Raw genomic sequence first — 20,115 nt, 5'->3', positions numbered from 1 at the left:
TGTTTGATCATTTCTTGGTACCTGGCAAAAACACTTGTCCCATGTGATAAACTGAAAATATTTAAATGAGATGCTGGAATACTTGGTCCTCTACTCCTTTCTTCCATTTCTTGACATCCTTCACACAACTACAGACAGTCAACTTACCAGCTGCAATGGTGGGCTCTTCCTACTTGTTACAACTATACCCTACTGCCTACATTTCATTTCTGTTATTTACAAGCTTAGAAAGCTCCCTTTTCTCAAGCATTATACTGCAGCAGGGTGTAAAAAAAAGTCTCAAGACATGATTTCCTCTTCTGGGCACACAGTTCTCTCAAGGCCTTCTTCACACTAAAAAGTTACACTGCCTCAGAAAGCCATTAAAAAAAAAATCCCAAAACAATCATGTGCGTCAACTTTTAAATAGCTGCTGCTGGCTCCCACTACAGTGAAACTAAATGTGGAATACAAGGAAACAAACAGAAGGTAACGTTACTCTGAGTTTACTTAACAATGTAATAGTGTTAAATCAACACTGGCCTAGAAAGGGAGGGAGTGATAAAGAGGTTTAGGTATGAATTTAAAATACCATATTCCAGAACAATTTCCTGTACTGATCCAGTCTATTCCGGGCAACATCTCCATATAAGTAAGATTATAGTAATATGTTTCACAATATATGTCTGTGCACAAGAACACACAGGAAATAACACCAAATGGACTGTATGGCACAGACAAAATCAGAATGAAAAATTTTATAGAAAAAAAAAGGGGGATTCTGCAACACCAAGGGCAGCTCATTTTATCTTAAGTAAACAGCTACAAATTGGAATAGGAAACATGCTTGCCAATAAAACAAAAGGACAGACACCTTTTAGGGAAGCAGTGAAAAACTATTTAATCATTATCACACTATAAAAATGATAGCCTAATCATCTTGCTGGGAAAAAAACTTCCAATATTTTAGGTACTTAATTAACAATTAAACACTAATTTTACTTCTAGTAATTGAATTTATGTGAATTTCCTTTACCATCACTTTTTAATTCGAAAGTAAATTAACCCTGCTGCAACATAAAATATTTGTATTTATTTGAGATCTTATTACAGGAACAACTAATAGATAATGTGTTAAAAGAAAACCAGATTTCAAACCCTAAAGGAAGTAGAAACAGAGTCTTACTAGGCATGTATTTCTCAGTAGTAATGTAAAAGCCCAGAAAAACATGAGTTTACTTATACATAGACTCTTCTGCAACTTACCCTTCAGAATTTTGAATTTTCAATAGGAAACCTGAAAACTGTTCTGTGTAAAGAAGTGGCCCATGCAGAGCTGGATAGCATAAGTTCATCTGTGTAGAATGAGCTGTGTGTTATCTGCAGACCTTTCTCTGAGCAGTATGGTCCAGGGACAGCTGAAAAGCTGCTCTAGGACTACTAAACTGGGCTCTGAACTGGTATTTAGGAAAACTACCAGTAAAACCCACAATATCATTGCAACACTCATTAGTGTTTAAATTGTAAACATTCAAAAAAAGGAAGCATTCTTCGTCCACAAATTTTATATTAAAAAGAGAAATAATCAACTAAAGATTAAAATAATTTTAAAAATACATAAATGTATGGTGCAATACTGGTAAAATCATTCACAAGGAAATACTCCAAATCATCTAATTAGGCAGAACAGGATCAGATCTGTGCTCTTACTCATAGCAGGAAGAGGAAAGCCATTCAGAATAATGAATATTAGCACATCCAAACACCATAGCAGTCTCACTGCACCTAAAATCCTCAGCCTCAGCTTCCTGAAAAAAATGCATAAGCAAAGTGTGAACTTGCATGATGACAAGTGCTTGGGAAAGAAATTTCAAAATACTGGGATAGAAATAGGAAATTCAGCAAGAATTTACTCTTAAAGAGGTGTAAGAACTAGATGTGAATTAACTTAAACACAACATCAAAGAATAAACTGCTATGTTACATATGGAACGTTAGGAAAGGTATTTCTGGAAGACAGATTTCTCCTTTTCTAGATACTGAAAATTACAGGAGTATGAGTAGACATATCTTAAACACTTTATTCTTAATGACAGCATATTTTAGATAACAGTTGTTAAAAAATTAATTTGTTCATCAGCTTCATGATGAGGGACAAAGACTTGAGTATATACTTTTCAATATACTGAAAGCACAAATTAAAATTATGATATGCATATATTATTCCAAAGGACAAAAGCAGCAGCTACCTACAAAACGTGAAGTTTTAATGCAAAAATAATAATGGACCCATGTATTTATATTGCTCCTACACAGAGGTGACATTTAAGGGGTGTAAAGTCATGAAGTGACATAGAATTGGAAAGGTAAGAAAAAAAAAGTACAGGGAAACATTTACAGCTTAAGGCATTCAACATTAAAGTCAATAGCACATGACTCTAAAAGTAAACTGGACCCATCCTGAACAGAAAGAGTGACTGCATAGTCTCTGCTGTCCGCTTTGTTCACTTCAGTGAAATTACACTAAACAGAAAGCTGACTGAAAGCAAGATACCCAAAAACTAAGATTTCTAACAAAGACAGGAATGCACAACAAGACTGGGGGGTTGGAAGGATCCAGGAAGATTTTATCTGATCTGTAAGTGTGGGATTTAAAAAAATCAAATAAAAAAAAATCTTTTAGACTAACTATGCAAAGAACAACAAAAAACCTGGCAGGTTTAATTTTTTTATCATACCAAGAGCAAAGATAGTTATGTGCAGTACATGCCACAAGTACCTATAGATTAAGGCTTTTTGAAAGAACATTCTATTTATTTTTAACATGTTGAACACTTTGAAAGGATTCGCATTACTTTTTGAATTATTCTGAGGCCTGCTATTGTGGAAAATGGATGTTCTTATTTGATGACAAAAAAGGAGTAACAGCAGCTAAAGGCTAAAGAAAATAAATTACTCCAAATGACTCCTTCACCATACCCGAGTTCTACCTGGAACAAATTCAGGAACAGATTTCTGAGAAAGTGCTCTTTTATAAAAGGGTGATTAAGAAAATCGCTGAAGTCATTATTGCATGAGACATGTGATGAATAACCATCCTACCCTGAGTCCTTTGCATCAGGAAGGGGATATTGAAGATAACACACAACATCCGCACGCTGTTACAAGGAGGGACCCACAAGGACTGAGTGCACAACAAGGCTGGCTGCAAGTTCACTTTCCCATGAAATCAGCATTACCCAGATGAAGGTGAAAATTTCCTCAAAAGTGCAGTAAATTTCAGCTGGCAGATGACTAAATACTGATCAAAAAGCTTCCCCCCTACACACTTCTTGGCTTTACAAAATATAGCAAGAAACACAGCACCAAACCTGTAACATCAGAATAAAAGGTTTTGTGGTTGAAAAAAGTAAAAGGCCACAGATCAACTCCTTCTGCAGCTAATAGAGATGGAAGTTATGAAATAAAGGACACAAGAAATGAACAAGAACAAACTATTAACCTCACACTCATTTTAAATAAAATCTCTAAATTTTACAACACAATTTCTGGGCAGAACGAAACCCCTCTGTCATATCTTTGCTTTTAGAACTGCAAAAAAATTTGACTATCAGCAGGACTTTTAAATAAACTTCCATTTTCCAATTACAAGCACACATCACTAGGATAGATGTACTATACATACTCAAGTTCATAAAAACTCAGTGGGAAGGAAATCTGACACATGCAAAAAATCCTTGGATGGGTTCAGTAATCATTAAAGTTCTTCCCAGACATCAAACATTGTTGACATGCTGACCAAAATCTGTAAAAATGAGGCTAAGGCTTTGACTTAACATAAACATCAGATAAGAAGATTAACAAATTTTAATCTCAATAAATAATTAAAACCTTTATAACAACTGAGCCATCTTAAGCAACTACTGGAGAAATTAAAACACAACCCTAAAAGCAGCTCTAGTCCATGCACAGTAGTGAGAGCACTGAGCATAGAAAGAAGATGTCACAAGTAGCAAAAGAACTTTTTCCGAACAGTACCGAGTGACATTAGAAGCACACGAGGTTTCAGCGTGTTTCCAAGAAAAGCCTATAGAACAAGAAAAACTCCTCTCCTCTTCATAAACTGAAGTTTAAGTATACTAAAGGGTAGTGTCAGGCTAAGCAGTTAGTAATTTAAGAGAATATATGTGATTAAGAAATTCTAGTGTTAGGGAAGAAAAAGGTGTTTTTTGTAAAGTTTTCAATTTTTTTTTCTTTTTCCTTATAGTTTTTTTCCTATTTTCCTGTAGTTTAAGTAATAAAGTGTTCTTTATATTTAAGCTAGAGCCTGTTTTGCTTATTCCTAGTCACATCTCACAGCAGACCCCAAGAAGAAAGTGTTTTCATAAAAGCACTAGCTCTGTGCCAAGCTAAAACCATGACAATACTGATAATCCTGGTTCCAACATTACCCAGGTTTCACCTTTACCTGTCAATTCTGTACTGCCTTACAGAGTAAGGAAGGTACAAAACAGAACCATCTTTGACATACAGTTACATACAGACATAAGTCTTAGCTATGATTTAATTTGCTTCTTAAAGATTTTTTCAGATTTTTCACTATAAAGTGATTTTCTAGCTCGTGTTCTTGTAAAGTCTTCACTGACTTTTTATTTTTACTACTTGATAGTTCATGTTATTATGGAAGCCTCTGCATCACTGATTTCTGCTGCACACAGAGCAACAACAATTCCACAATTCCAGCCCCAGTCCTGCTGCCTCGACCTGCAGTGACCCCAGCTGCTGAGGGAGCAGCCATGGGGGTGTTCAGTGGGCACTGAGAGCCCTTCCAAGAGTCACTGCCTGACAAAGCCAAGCCACTCCCCCAAACCGAGCACTTTAACACACTTGTGACTTTAACATTTCTTTTAAACAGACTCTATGAATACATTAAAAAATGTTGGTGGATCCATCAGAAACTCTTTAGGGAACTATTTAATGAATATGTTCTGCTTAAAATCACATCCTACAGTATTTTAAAATATATTTTATATGGGGATAATTTACACATTACAAACAGCCAGAATCACCATTAGGAAGGATCATTAGTTCTGGAACTTCAACTTCTATGGTCAGGAATCAGAATAAGAGAAAAAAGAAATCCTTTTACATAGCTTTGATCATAACAATTAAGTCAAAACCATTTTGCCAATATTGGCAAATATCCCCCTCAAACATCAGCTGTTTTTCAAGATAAGACCTAAATCAGTGCATCAGTCCTAAAATCAGGGTACGCTGTTGACCATACAATTATCAGAAAAAGCAATCCAAATGTGCAGCAGCCAAGATACTGCTTTTATCATTTTTCATTTGTTAGTATTGATTATGTAGCAACATAGATTTTTCCATTTTCATTACGGAAGTAGCAGCTTTGCTTTCACCCCTCTTAATCTCTTTTCAGGAATGTTTTGCTTCCTTTAGACAAATGCACTTTCCTGAAGCACATGTACATTCAGTACAAGCAAAGATAAGGCTGAAAACAGAAAAATGGATTCCCCAGCAATTTATTACCACTGCTCCAACAATGGCTATAGGTTGCCTTTTACTACTTTGCTAGATTTCACCGTACTGCTAAGAGCTCTGCTGCACATGGCTGTGTTTGTCTGTCAGAGGCATCATAATGTTGATCCCCACAATCAAATAAACTATTTCTGAAGTACTGACTATGATATTAAACCTTGGTGCTGAAGTTACATAAAGCAGTTATGTCCTGTAAGGACAGTAAGCTTATTGGATATCAAGTGATTTTAAAAGGATGACTCAATGTTGGCACAGTTCCCCAGCTCATATACAGAACTTCCTTTTCCTCCCCTCCCTTGAGTCAGGAAGTCTCCTAGATGCATTTTTACTTTCCCAACTTGTTATGAACACAGGATAAATTTTACGCATTATCTGCAGAAATTAGACCCTCCTTTTGAGTTATACTTTTATAAATAATAAAGAGCAACCAACTGAAAACCAATTACTTTTACCTCTTCTACCAGAGCTTATAGAAATCTTCATTAAGATAAAAATGGGAATTAAAAATGTGAAGAATGCACCAGTCTAGGTGTTTTTAAATACCTTAGACACATTTTATATACATTCATATATTCTATACTTTTCATACTCCTACCTTCAAATTCAAAACTATCCTAAAAATAAAACTCACATTGCAACAAGTACTTCACAATCTCCCACCACTTTGGTAAGCAGTGTTAGTGAGCTAAATCATGGACTAAAATCCTCTCCTTATAACTGTGACTAATATTCAATTTGAGTCACTTATAGAAGTAGCCACTACTTATCTGCTTATACACAAACAATTGTTCTAAAAGCCCTCCTTCTGAAGTAGCAATTATTCCAATACAACAAAAAGCAAAGCAGTACCATGCATAAAATGAAGTCAAGCTGATCTAAGGATATTCTGTGTATGCTGTCTGTTTTACACTACTACCAAAGAAAAACAAGAGTAGAGCAGAAGTTCTAAATGTGGACATCTGAAGTCAGAAACCAAGGCTTTCACAACTTATTCTTTGCTTCTTTTTAAGAGATGGAAATACCTACAATTTCAACTAACAGCATATCACTTGTTGCAGACAGCATCTATTGTTTTACCTGACAGAAAATAAGATTTCTTAAAGAAAACTTTATTTGTAAATATTTAGTTTCAGGGTCTGGCTTTTTTTTTTTTTTAAATTCTTAAATTGTTAAGTCTTTTAGAGGAAAACAATTTGTAGAGATAACAAAGAAAAAATTGTATTAATGTACTTATTCCTTAGCCTCTTTCTACTCTTTTTCATTTTTGGCTTCTTCTGCAACAATTTTGAGATCTAGAAGGATGCCTATGTCTGTATTTGTTTCATATAGACAACTCACAAAATGAAGACTGCAGACCTGGTTACTGAGACAGAACTCCACTCATTCTTTTGGTTGTACAGAAGAAGCCAGATAGGACTTTGAAGAATGAATGCTGTCCCAGAGAAACAAGCCAGAGGACAGGTAAGGCCCTATGGACAAATGTGGTTCACCAGGCTGGGAGTGTCATTCTGAAAATGCTTTCTTTGCTTAGAATGAAAACACAAAAGGACAGGACAGGAGTGGGACACTGCCCCTTCCTCCCCAAAGGATCTGTGAGCAGTAGCTGGTTTGGCAGGTAAGCTGAGGAATTCCTGTAAGCATTTTAAAAGCTCAATGTCACCAAGAGCAGTTTTGCAATGCAGTTCTCTTTTGATCAAGCAGCACAAAATTATCTCATGAACTGAAATGAGCTCGTCAGCATTGGAAAAAAATACTCATTGGGTGGAACTTTCGTTTCCCAGTAACTCTGATATAAATTTTTTTCCTACTTTGTAAGCACTAACAGAGAATTGCAATTAAAAACTAATTAAAGTTAAAAAGCCCCAAACTATTTAGAAGGCAAAATAATCCCTGAGCATACTCAGCACTAATCTATGAAAACTATGAATCCTGTTTTATTATCATAATTTCCTAAATATATATTGAATTCTATATGGGTTGAAAACCCGTAGTTTGGTCTGCAATAGCTAACACTTTAAAATCAGCAGAATGTTGAAGACAACCTAACCAGGCTGCTGTAAGTAGATAAAACAATGGCATTATTTGACCTAATTTCTGAGGAATACCTTTCATGTTGCCTGTGGAAAAGAACTGTAATTCAGGACTATGAGTTGATAAGTATATATTTTGTAAGATTTATATTAAAAATCCTCTTGATTATAATGCAATCTGTGTTCTATTGTTTTATATTCATGTCTTATTTTGGTGTTTCACTTGTGGCAAGAAATTTCCATTTCATTTTTTAATATGCAATGCAAAAACTAATACAAATTGTTTAAACCAGTACATGGGCTAGTAGGTGTCTACTGCTTACAAGTGAACAGACCCTGACTTAAGTCATTACACAAGAAGGTCATGGGGTTTTGGGTTTTCTACCCCCTCACTGAAAAGTATTTGCAGACCTACAAAAGGATAAATGTGAAAACTGATTTGACTTCCAATGATAGAACGTTTACATGTAATGTTAAATAGTTCTGAAACAGTGCTTGGCACAATACAATACTCCACTAGTAATTTTTCTCAACGTAAACCAAACTTTTTAATGCTTAAATATATGCCTAACAAGACAAATTACACAAATGAAACATTTCCTATGACTAAGTTATCATTTGAAATAACCCTAACACTGTTATGCAAGTATCACTACTCTTCACACCATTTCAGAAGTAAATTTAAGATATGAATATGCCAGAGTTATTTTAACTATCACCACACAGAGCCATATTTTACAGTTTATAGCACTATATTAAGATGAAACTATTAAAATTAGTTAAAATTACCACTAAGTATTAAAAATACAAAGGCTTTTAATAAAACTTGACTCTTAGTGAGAAAACATGCAGCTAAGCTCACAATTAACAACCCCCACCTCCCCTTAAAATAGAAGTTTTACATTATTTACATACAGGTAACAAATTCCTAATAAGGCTAAATTTTATCAGCAGGTACCTTAGAAACTTCTACAACATACAAACATACCAGAGACTTTTTTTAAAGGAAATACAAAACACTTTGTATCCAAACAACACTGATCCCTATGCAGCGAAAGACTAAAATTGCTCTGAAATCCCAAGTTAAACAAAAGTAAAACTTTCCCCGTTATTCTCTTAAATAATAAACTAAGCTCACCCGAACAGAGCGAACACGCAGAGGCAGAAACTTAAACATGACTAAGAAACCATGATGTTTGGATTTTCTGACTGAGCGATCAGAAGTCTAGCAGGGAAGACCAACCCTGGCGTTTTTGCTGTGACCAGCTGTTCCGGCAATTAGAAAATTTCCTGTCAGGCAAGTCAGACACAGCTGGGGGGTGGGGAGAGAGAAAGGGGAAAAAAAGGTCAAAAAGAAAAGAAAAGGCATTAAAAAAAAAAAGACATGGATTTCACACACACACACATACCGAGCTGTGAAAGAAAATAATAATAAAGAAAGACTGGGCAGCAGGGGTACTCATGCTGCTGATACTTACAGAGATCAGCACAGGAAACTTAAGCAGATTGCCTGATAGCAACAGGCTGCTGCAGATGTTACTGACTCCCGGTTCCCAGAAAAGAACAACAGAGACCAGCATCTCTTTCAGAAATCACACTACTACACAACATTTCACTGATTAAGCACAGTAGCAAGTATTTTAAGTCCTATATGTGATTACTATATTTTTAAGAATTTAACTTTACAAAATGTTTTAAGATCTCACATATCATTATCTTACAGACTTCAATGCAGAGAATGCCTACAGGTTGTTTTTATTTACTACAATTTAGTGGGAGAACCAAAATGACCTTGTACTGAGTCCTTTGAAATCCTGCACACAGAAAATGCTACACAGATGTTCTAGGCCAAGGCAAACTGCAGAAATATTTAAATTGGATTGCCCAGCTCAAATGTCTGACTTATGCACCAATATTGTATTGCTCTGTAGAAAGTGAACTTCTTGAAGTAAAAAATATTCCTAAGCTTTCCTTCAGTGTTTAAAAAGCCCCAGACACTTCAAATGTTTTAGGAATTAGAATTCAATCTATTTACTGCAAAGAGTAAGAGAGGAAGTTTTTAATTTGATCTCTCTAGATTTACTACGGGAGCTATTTTTCCTGCATATTCACACTATGTTTAGCCTTTTTGATACTTGTTAAAACAAGGAATTGCAAAGTACATGCTCCTTTAGTGGAACAAGATTGTTTTTCAAGTAATAAATAAACAAGAGAAGTAAAAACCTTTAGTCAAAGGCATATACAAGTATTCAGCTATAAACATATCCAGGTGATTCCGTTCAGTGACTGTCTATCAAAGGAAACATACAGCCAAATACTCCAGTCCTGCTTGCACAAGACATGAAAACAAACCCGCCCTGCACACAGCTTCCCTTGACTGGGTTCTAACAAATATCTGGATTACTTCAGTTTTTGTTATATTTTAATTCTTCTTCAGAAGACAAAGCCAGTAATTTAAGTGACAGACCACATTGCTATCTCTAGCCCACATCCTGGCTCCCTACAGTATCGGTTTCTAGCATTTCCTTTAAATTGGGATTACACATCTCCTCACCCTGAGCCAAGATCCTCTTGTCAAAATGGAGAGGTGAAATAAAGACCTGACTTTAGCCATATCCCAGAGGAAAAATTGTGCCCTTTTAGTGTTCTCTTGTACTCCTCTGGCTTTTTATTTGTGTCACATCTGCAGGGACAATCTTTCAAACTCTGTGTACTGAATATACACAATTATTATGATAATAAACACAGGCCTTCAGGAACTGCTACTACACAAAGGAGGACTTTGTAACTCAACTGAGGGCTCTGAAGTCCTCAATGCCAATGTGCTTTTTACAGTCCAGTGTGGTACAGCCTTTTGGGAAGCAGTCCTTCCTACAGCAGCAGTAACACAGCATAAAGAATTATTAAACATTAGTTTCAAGATGAACAAACTTCTTGAACACAAGAAGCTTACTGCAACATAAGGATTTCAAATGTTTCATAAATAGCATAAAATTACTTGAAGCTTTCCTCTCTTAAATTCGTTCAAACTTGTAGCTACTTTTTCCTTCAAAACTGAAATACCTCAAGAATTTAATTTTGCACTTCGAAAACTTAAAAGAAATTTAAATAAATAAATGGGAGACCATTCAAGCTCTCTGCCATTACCTTGTAAAGAACAGATGCAATTACACTAAAAGCAGAGTGACCAGGAATCTTCAAGTCACTAAATTAAACCCTGCTGTACCAGAAAGAGCTGAAGGCAGAAATGGAGAGTAAATGGTAAGAGCAGCTCTAACTACAATACTCCTTAAAGATGAAAAGATACTGTGGGTAAATAATAATTTTCTTATCTTGTGGCTGTAAAGGTAAGAGTGTATTTTGCTGGAAATATGCTGTATCTGCTAAGGCTGATGGGAATAAGGCATTTCAACTGAAACATTTGTACAATTACTGACTACTGCTCTCCAAAACCTTTTATGTGACCTCCCAGAGAAGTACAAAGCACAGTGCTCAGGGGTCAGTGGGGTTACTGCACAACAATAGCTCTCCTATAACTGGCATGAGTCTGGCAGGTGGAAGAAATTTCTTGTGCTCTGGGAGAACAGAGCCTGCATGGTTCCCAAAGAGCACCAGCAGCCAACCAGAAACATTAAGATACAAACTACACAGCTCACTTTGAGCATCTCTCAGAAGAGAGCTTGCCCTTTAAAATATTCCTTCATATACGAAGGAGACAGGTTAGAGGGCAGCAATCCCCAACAGGGAAGTCTCTGATAAAAAGAAGAAATTGCTCCAGCAAGTTGCTTCCCCAGTTTAAAATCTTTGATAAGGATTATATTATACTTGTTTATCAGGAGACACAACTGTCTCCAAAACAAAGGGAATGTGGTGAGCCTGTCAGTCACAATCCCCTCAATTGCAGAACTCCACTTGCACAATGCATTTCCTTCTCCTCCAGTACAGAAACATAAAGTGAGTTCATCTCCCCCCATCCCCTCCTCATTGTTTAAATTGGATGATCTGAGTTTACAAAAATTAAGAGAAATGCTGTCTAGATTTTCAAGAGAATGGAGCTCACAGACACTACAGAGGGCAGGAGAAATGAAAACTGCTGAGGAACTCTCAAAGCAATAGAGAACATTTGGGAATCCATGAGTTGTATTGAATGCTGAAAGATTGAATATAAGTGGAGTCCTTCAGATAAACTGACAATCTCCTATACCCTCAGTTTGAGAAGTGTAACAATGCAAATTAAGTCTTTTCAGTGCTAGAAAAGCAAGGCTCTGTAGCATGGATTGCTTTCAATTATTTGCAAAAAACCAAAGAAGCAGTGCACATATGGAATAAAAAGTCCTTGTTTGACAAAGGTCAACAGTTGAGGAACAGAGAGCTAATTTTTTGAGTTTTCAGAAGCAGAATAATATACTTTTCTTCATAATAAATACATTTGTATAGCCAAAGCAGCAATATTCTATTAAACAGGGGGTGTGGCAGCTTCCATCTGTCAGTTTACAGGCTTTGCAGGGCTACCATCTGTTTTCTCTCCATGTAACAAGTAAGCAGCTTGACTTTGAACATTGCTTACACTCTCAAATTATTTAAATTTTCTGACCAAGATCCAGAACATACCCTGCAACTAAGACACCAAATGCAAAAGAAGTCACTCAGAAGATCCAGTAGAACACATTAAGGAAATTTTTGCTGTCATCTTTCCTCAACACCTGATGACATCTTAGGGGAAAAAAGTATTGCAGGGCTTGCCTTCTTTATATATTAGTTTGATACCTAAGAGTTAACACCTCAGACCAAATGGTCTGCACTGTTTACAATGATGCTGTAACTTCTTACATGAGGACCTGCAAGTTCATTCTCAGATAGGTAAGATGCACCATGTCACAAAGTTGCTAACAAAATTCATGCAAATTTCAGCAGAGTAGAGTGCTTTGGAAGATAATGAATTTCTAATTTTATTCATTAGACAAAAAACAAAAAGTACTCAGCCTTTCACAAAGCACAGTCTGGTCATTGAGAAGGAAATGACTGGATTTAATTTTTAGAGATGTAAACTGTTTGCCTAAAAAAACCCTTATTTGTTCCAGAATCAAGTTATTTGATTGTAAAATAAAACTATGTACATGAGTACATATATCTAAGTATATTTAGTAGAATACACTAAAAGTAATGTAAGAATCACAGAATACTTTCAAGTACAAGTTTAGTATTTGCAACCCAAGCTACAAGTAGCTACACAAGTAGCTATTTCAGCTAAAATTAAGTATCAGTCTGTAAATAATGAGAAATCCAAAACTTGGATTATGAATTTGAACACCTGTGAATCCAAACATTTCCCTACTGTTTAAGAAATTATAGCTATGTCTTAAAGGCTCTACTACAGAGCCAAGAATTTTAATCAAAAAACTGACAAACATGCACACACAGAAAATTGGAATGTGAAGATTGTACCAGAAAAAGTAAAACAAACAACAAAATCAGAAATGCCTCTATTGTCATGCTAACAGATATGACTGTTCTTAAACATGGAAACTGTTACTGATCACCTGAGCAGGAATATCCAACAGATGATTAGAGCAGTCCTGAAACAGTGCTTCACCTTGCCAAAAGACAACCAAAAGTTTCTGAAACACTGAGCTCTCACTAGTACAGAATATTAGAAATTGAAGCTAAACTTAAAATTAGCTAAAGTTTCTCTGAAATATTTTAAAACCTAAAAATTGTTGAGTTTAGTTATGCTTTTTTCCTGAATTTTCCTGAATAATGTTCTCATCCTACATTATTTTCACAGATGAAGACACAACAAATGAGATTACCCCAGATTACTCTGGATTTAGAATTACTGCTTGAGTGATGGGGGCTGTTTTGCCCACGGCTGTAACTGGTGAATGAGCTCCCTCTCCTTATCTTGACGTCCCCACCCCAGTGCTTTACAGATTTAAATTGTAAATTGTATGGTATTCGTGCATGGAAAACACAGAATCTCAGCACCAGTCAATCAAATGCAACACTTCAACAAAGAGTTTGTATTGTCTATATGCTTCAAATTATTTTCCCAATGTATACTGAAGCCTTTTTTAAGATCATGCTTTTCTTATAAACTCTTTCAATAAAAAACACTGAATAGGAAGACAATGGTCTTAATTTTCATCTCTCCTGACTACAAACAGATGTGTTACTTAAATTCTCTCAGGAAAGCATAAATGAAAAAGACTTTTTAAACTACTGACTTCTCTTTGCAAGCATTTCTTACTCTACCTTTGACTATCCACTGACTAGTCATTGTTACTTTAGTTGCATATTTTTAGTAAGAGGATGACAGCTACTGAGATTTATTTTATCCCTTTGATCAGCATATTTCAATATTATTTGTTTTGATTTAGTTTTAATTCTATGTATGCCTTAATTCTGCTTGTTTAAAAGTAGGGCCAAAGCAAGAAGTCAAGGGTAGTAATATGACCCCACCACCTGCATTGAAGAGAGGTTCATCCCAGGTTTGAGCCTGAACAGGTTCCACTTCTGCCTGTACTGGGAAAAAACCCCCTTTAATCCTTGCAGGTTACCAAAAAGAAATCTTCCTGCAACTTACAAATGAAAATTTCACTTCTAGTGAAAATAAAACTTTTTACAAAATCTTGGAACCTAATATTTTTCATATGTTTAATAAGTAGGCTTAAGCTAGTGGAATGCAGTGGTAATGCATTAGTTGTACTAAGGGTTTATTCAGTTACACAGAACATAAAGAACACAGCACAAATATGATACACTCTTCACATACACATAAAATGAGAAGCCACCTGTTAAACTAAGCTGCAGTTTCTGGTTAGCTTTAACTAGCAATAAAGCATGCAGCATGATTGCAACAGCTCAAAACAATTCATTTGCTCAGTTAATCTCTATGGACACAGAGGTACAAAAAGCAATGGCAGCACGGGAGTGAGAAAGGTAGCAAATAAAAAGCTTTAAATAGCTTCCCCTTTCAGTAATGTTCACTTCAGTTTTCACATCAGGTTAAGCTTCAGCCAGCTGCTCTTATGTTCATTTCCTGCTGGACCCAGGTCATTTATGAGATACAGATAAAAAATTGTTGGCAACAAGCTATAAAGTCAGCTATAATCAGCACACTTGTTGCAATAAAACCAGAGTACTGAACGAGTTGACTTTTAAAAGAAGTAAGACTTTGAACCATAGAGCATCTTGGATTCCTTAGAAATGGATATCTTTATAGCTCCTGATTTTCCTAAAACAATCACCAAATTTGAAACTCAGGTTTTCCTGTTAATTAACTTTACTTTTGACCAAAAGAACATGGATCTAATGAAACAATTCATCTTTTGATACACAGAATACCAGAGAAAGTTCCTACATACATAGAACTGTGTTAAGTTTTAATATTTATTGTAAACTTCCTATCTCATTTGCATTATCAACATTCTATCCAATCACTTACAACAGCAAAAGGATACAGATTTCAAGCTTTCACCTTCTATCTCCATAGAAGTATGGCAACTTTCTGTCCTGAACTTTCATACTACACACCTACCAAAGTATTTTGCATTCTGATCTGATTTGCCAGTACACCTGGCAAATCTACTGTCCTCAGTTACAGCTGAGAAATTTCATAAATTGTTAGCAACTATGTAAGTGCCCCAAGTCCATTTAAGTGCATTGAAGTTAAACAGTACAACTTAAATGAGTTTCAATGGTAATTTAGAATTGTCTGCATCTTGTATCAAAACAGATTATGAAGGACTGACAGATTCTCACATCCCAGCTCAAGCAGTATTTTATCACCTGACTGACAGCACTGGTTAACTTCCAGCTATAACTGACTCAGCTGAAGTAACATGTTGTTTAAAAACCCCTAGAGTAACTTACACCACAACTGGCAACCTTTTACTCACCACAGCCTAGGAATAAATGCAAAGTATACTCTTAAAATACTGGTATGAGACATTAAAAAGCTGAAACAATCTTAACCAAGCAGCTCAAGCATGACAGAAAGAATATCAGATTAATGTTTTAACTTTTTGATTGTTATACTGTATTAAAATCAGTTGCTCACAAAAAAAGCAACAGTTTGGAAATTTCCAAAGGAAATACAGAGAAACATTTGCAAGCATTCTGTAGTTATCAAATACTGAAAGAGAAGTTTGATAATTTTGAGGGATAAACCTTAGCTGACTGCCAGACACCCACCCAGCCACTTTCTCAATCCCCCTCCTCAGCAGGACAGGTAGGAGAAAAGCTCGTGCCCTGCCTTAGGAACAGGGACAGCACACACCAGTTATCCCCATGGGCCAAAGAGTATCATTTGAGGGAAAATTTATTTCACCTGTTGCCAGGATACTGAGAAACAAAGATGAAGCTAAAATCACCTTTTTCTCCACCCTCCTCTTCTTCTCAGGCTGATACCACTCCTCTACCTCCTGCCTGTCAAGCAGCACAGGTGAAATGGGAAACAGCTTGGACCATTACTCACAACCTGAAGTCTGCACAATATGCAATAGCAGCATATAAACCCTAAAGTCCAACCAAATATGGAGTTTCAAAAATTGTTTTTATTGGCAAGGCCATTTATCACCAGACCTAAGATTCAGCTGGTACTCTCTAACATGGAAACACAGCTAAACTTCATGTTTGACAAAATTCACAGGCACTGCAACAAGAAAACTGAACTTGGTATCTTCACAGTATGAAATTTTGTAAACTGCAAGTCTGACATGAAGGCAAGGAACCTTAAAAGTGATCAGTCAGGAAGGCCCATTGATCCTCTCTTTAGTAACAATCTCTATTTCTGAGAAGCCCAGGTTAAGAACTCCTTTGATGAATACCTTTAAATAACAAGCACAATGGAACCTAGACTTTCACAGCTGTTCCTCACACTGAAACACTATTAAAAGCTGAGGAATGAGTTTTGAGAACAGTAGGATACCAAACTAGATCTGAGTCAGTGAGAAAATAAACCTCTCTCAAAAATATTAAGATCTGAGAGTGTGCCCCATGTCCAGTAATCTCAAACAACAAAACACCAGTGGCAAACTGCCATTATGAATTAAGAGATGTCAGCATGCTCCAAAATTGTACTGTTTTTATTACATCCATCTTTTACTTACAGTTTGTTGGTTGATATCATCTTCTCCCATAGGTTCATCCACAATTTGCTGTCCATTCTGTAAAAAAGACACAAAGTGAAAATAAATACTGAATCCAAATACAGAAATAAATATATTGGAAATAGGCTTTCATAGCATGTTACTGTACTCTCTTCTCCATATTCTACAAAAGCAGGTAACTGAAAGTAAACATTGAAATTGAAAAAATGAAAAGTAATTGAAAGTAAACAGTAAAAAGGGAAAATTCCCTATTGCTGGCATGTAATGCCACTCTTGCTTTGATCCTTGAGAATACACCTTGGGGTGTACTCTCAGCCTGGATGAAGTGACAGTAAGAAATACATAAAACCACCTGGCATCTGAAGCCTCACTACTACACAGGCAGACATTTTCCATTACTACAACTTCTGCAGAACAGTTAAACCTGATGAAGACTGAATGGCAAAAAGCCACACAAAATAAACAGATAAAGGGGCTCCTTCCAAGAGCATGACCTTACATAGCAAGTCAGTCCTTATTCCACCCTAAAGAAAAATTTGTAACTACAGTATAGACTTAAAAAAAAATTGAATGCAATTCTAATTTTACTATCAATTTTACAGCATTTGCCACTTGCTGTACCTTCCCAAGGGCTATTCTAACAAGCAATACAGAAAAAGTCTTTTAAATTTGAAATTTAGCCATAAAGATTTAAAAAAACCCCAAAAAATAAAAACAAACAAAAAAAACCCTTAAATAACTTGCTGGTCAACAAAAACTTTCTTTTGCTTGACAGTGATACAACAATTGGAGAATGTCTAAGAGATATTCCCTGAAAGAATTTGAATGACTTTGCTTGCACAACAAGCAGGGCCAATAGGAAGTTGTAAGTAAAAGTATGTATGTATTTCCTAAGTTAGGGTACAGGGCATCACCTCAGGCATTAATTCTTAGTTTGCTCCTAAATTTTAACAGTGATTCAGAATCATTTTAGAAACAAATGAAAAGCTATTAAAAATGGTTAACATTTTCCATTACCATTGGGGACAGAATTTGAGCTCATTTGTGCATTGTTTCCCTAGAGAATCCAAAGTCTAATTAATCAATTTTTTCAAATCCTAACTTACTTAAAAGTTACATACATGTATAGTATAGATAGTTACCTTTTAGATGTCAGAAAGTTAATAAAAGCTGTTCAGAAATTCAGATTTTAGTTTCATTTCACACCTTCCTTCCCACTACTCAGTTTTTCAGCAGAATTCTTCAGAACTTTCCTAACATCTTCTGTAACAACTTCTGATTAATAGAATCTTCTAGCTTGCATATGGCTAGAGGAGAGTCTTTCATAAGTAACAGATTAACCACTTAAATGTTTTGATTTTCAAATACTGCAAATTACCTCTTACAAATTTTAATTTTCAAATATTGCAAGCACACTGAATGTTCAATCAGATGATTACCAGCTCTCTAGCAACTGAGCATTTTTTAAATTTCTTTTTTCTTTTTTGTTTCCTGGAAGATGCAGCTAGAAAAAGCTCAATTATAGGAATCATGGATTTCCCAAATATGACACAGGTAGGTTGGGATTTTTGAAGGGGTGTTTCTTCAGGGTTTTTTAGGGGCTTTTTTTGGTGTTTTTTTGGGGGCTTGGGTTTTTTGGGGTTTGTTTTTTCTTTTTTTTTTGGTTGTTGTTTTTTGGTTGTTTTGTTTAGGTGGTGGGGAGGGGAAGAAGACAGGGTTTTCTTATTGTCTTCCTAGTGCAGACATCTGGCACGTGGTAGCAGAGATATTTTCTCATCTTTCCTGGCTTCAGGAAGACACTAGAGATTTCTGACATGACTCTGGTCAACTCTGGAAATCATCTTTTCATCATGGAAAGATTTCTTTCTAGTAAGAAATCAGTGGCATGGGCTATACATAACTCCAGCAGTGAATATCATCTTTAAAAGCTGTCTCAGCTCTGGGCAGTTAATACAACCTTTTATCTGTACAGCAAAGGGTAATTTGATGATTGTCCAAAAAACCCACATTCCCCACACTGTAATATCTTTTACTTGTAGTGTACAGGCAGTGAATATTGTATTGTACTATCCTTCTTTAAGATACAAAAGAAGTTAATATTATCAAACAGAAGACCACAAAAATACCAGCTTAGCTAAGTAACAGAAAGGAGTGTTTTTAATAAAGCTTGTTTACAGGGACAAGCTGTATATTGAGTACACATATATCATTACCATCAAGGCCACAGTCACATACTTCCCCTTTTCTCAAATTTATTACATAAATTAACATTAGTACTTTAGCTATACAACTCTACATTCTGTTCACACCACAACACAGCTTCTTTCAACCTTGCAATCAGAAAAAAAACCCAAAAAAACAGTGGAACAAATAAAATAATTGACTTTAGCTGAAAAGGAGGAGTCTGTAATGTCCTAACAGCAACAATGGCTAAACTCTGGGGCCTAAAATAGGGCAATTTGTATATCAAAACCATGTGCTCTACACTGACTCCACTCCACACGTAGATTTTCAGAAATAGTGATTCCTGCTACAATAGTCATTCTGCTAAATAGAAATGTACATTAACTGCAGGTTAAAAAAGAATTCACCATACAGTAAGTTTAAGTTCTCACATTTACTATTTTAAGACAATTGAAATCAGTTGGAAGTGAAATGCACCCTCAGAAACTTCAGAGAAGCTTCCCTTCAAAGACAAAAAGGCGAGATCAACCTCTGTTTTTAAAAAGGCTCCAATCTTCAACCTCACTGACTTTCTCAGCAGTCAACCAGAAAAACCACAGCAAACTTCTGCAAAACAAATAAACTGTTTTGCACAATCTGGTGTTCCTGTTTGATCCTGCACTCCTCACAGTTACTTTTCAGCTGAACTCAAGCAAAACACACTCAGTGGAACTAGGAACAAACTCAAGGAATCAGCACGAGCACCATGCAGCCCAGTCTGAGCCAGAGCACTGGCTTAGCAAGATCTTTTCAAACAGGTCTACCCAAGCAATGATTATGCCAAGAGAATCACTGGATGGTAGAACCAGTTTTTCTCAGAACAGTCTGAACCATGTAAGGTAAAGAAGAATATGTATATATGATTTATGGTTTGCTGGTATACACCACTGAATGGAAAACAGCTGTGTATTCAGAAAGGCTGTGCACTTTGTAGCCTTTCTTAGGAGTTCAAATGGAAAGACCAAAGGTTCCTGTTAGAAATGGCACTATTGAAACCAGTGTGAAGTGAGAAGGTCAGCAGCACACTTAAGAGGTGAGCAAATGAAATATGTTTTGTTTTGCTGGGTGTAGACTCTCTCTAGTATTTAACCAGCACCAAGGGCCTGCCTCAATGACATAACAGGCTGGGAGCAGATCTGAGAGGCTGAAGAACACAGACTAAGAGAAGGCTGAATATATATCTTTCACATTCTCAGATTAGTTTAATTCAAAGG

General features: G+C 35.9%; 1 protein-coding gene across 2 annotated transcripts in view; it reads right to left on the bottom strand.

Moving 5' to 3' along the window:
• Nucleotides 1-20,115, bottom strand: part of RPS6KA3 (ribosomal protein S6 kinase A3) — a 74,089-nt gene that overhangs the window by 44,206 nt on the left and 9,768 nt on the right. For both annotated transcript variants that reach the window (XM_064707509.1, XM_064707518.1), the window contains exon 2: nt 16,679-16,735. In XM_064707509.1, the coding sequence (XP_064563579.1) occupies nt 16,679-16,735 (57 nt within the window). The remainder of the gene's footprint in view (nt 1-16,678; nt 16,736-20,115) is intronic.

Source organism: Zonotrichia leucophrys, chromosome 1, assembly GCF_028769735.1.
Source record: "Zonotrichia leucophrys gambelii isolate GWCS_2022_RI chromosome 1, RI_Zleu_2.0, whole genome shotgun sequence".
Lineage (NCBI taxonomy): Eukaryota > Metazoa > Chordata > Aves > Passeriformes > Passerellidae > Zonotrichia > Zonotrichia leucophrys.
Note: the sequence above shows the minus strand (reverse complement) of the source record. Positions and strands in the feature narration are given on the sequence as shown.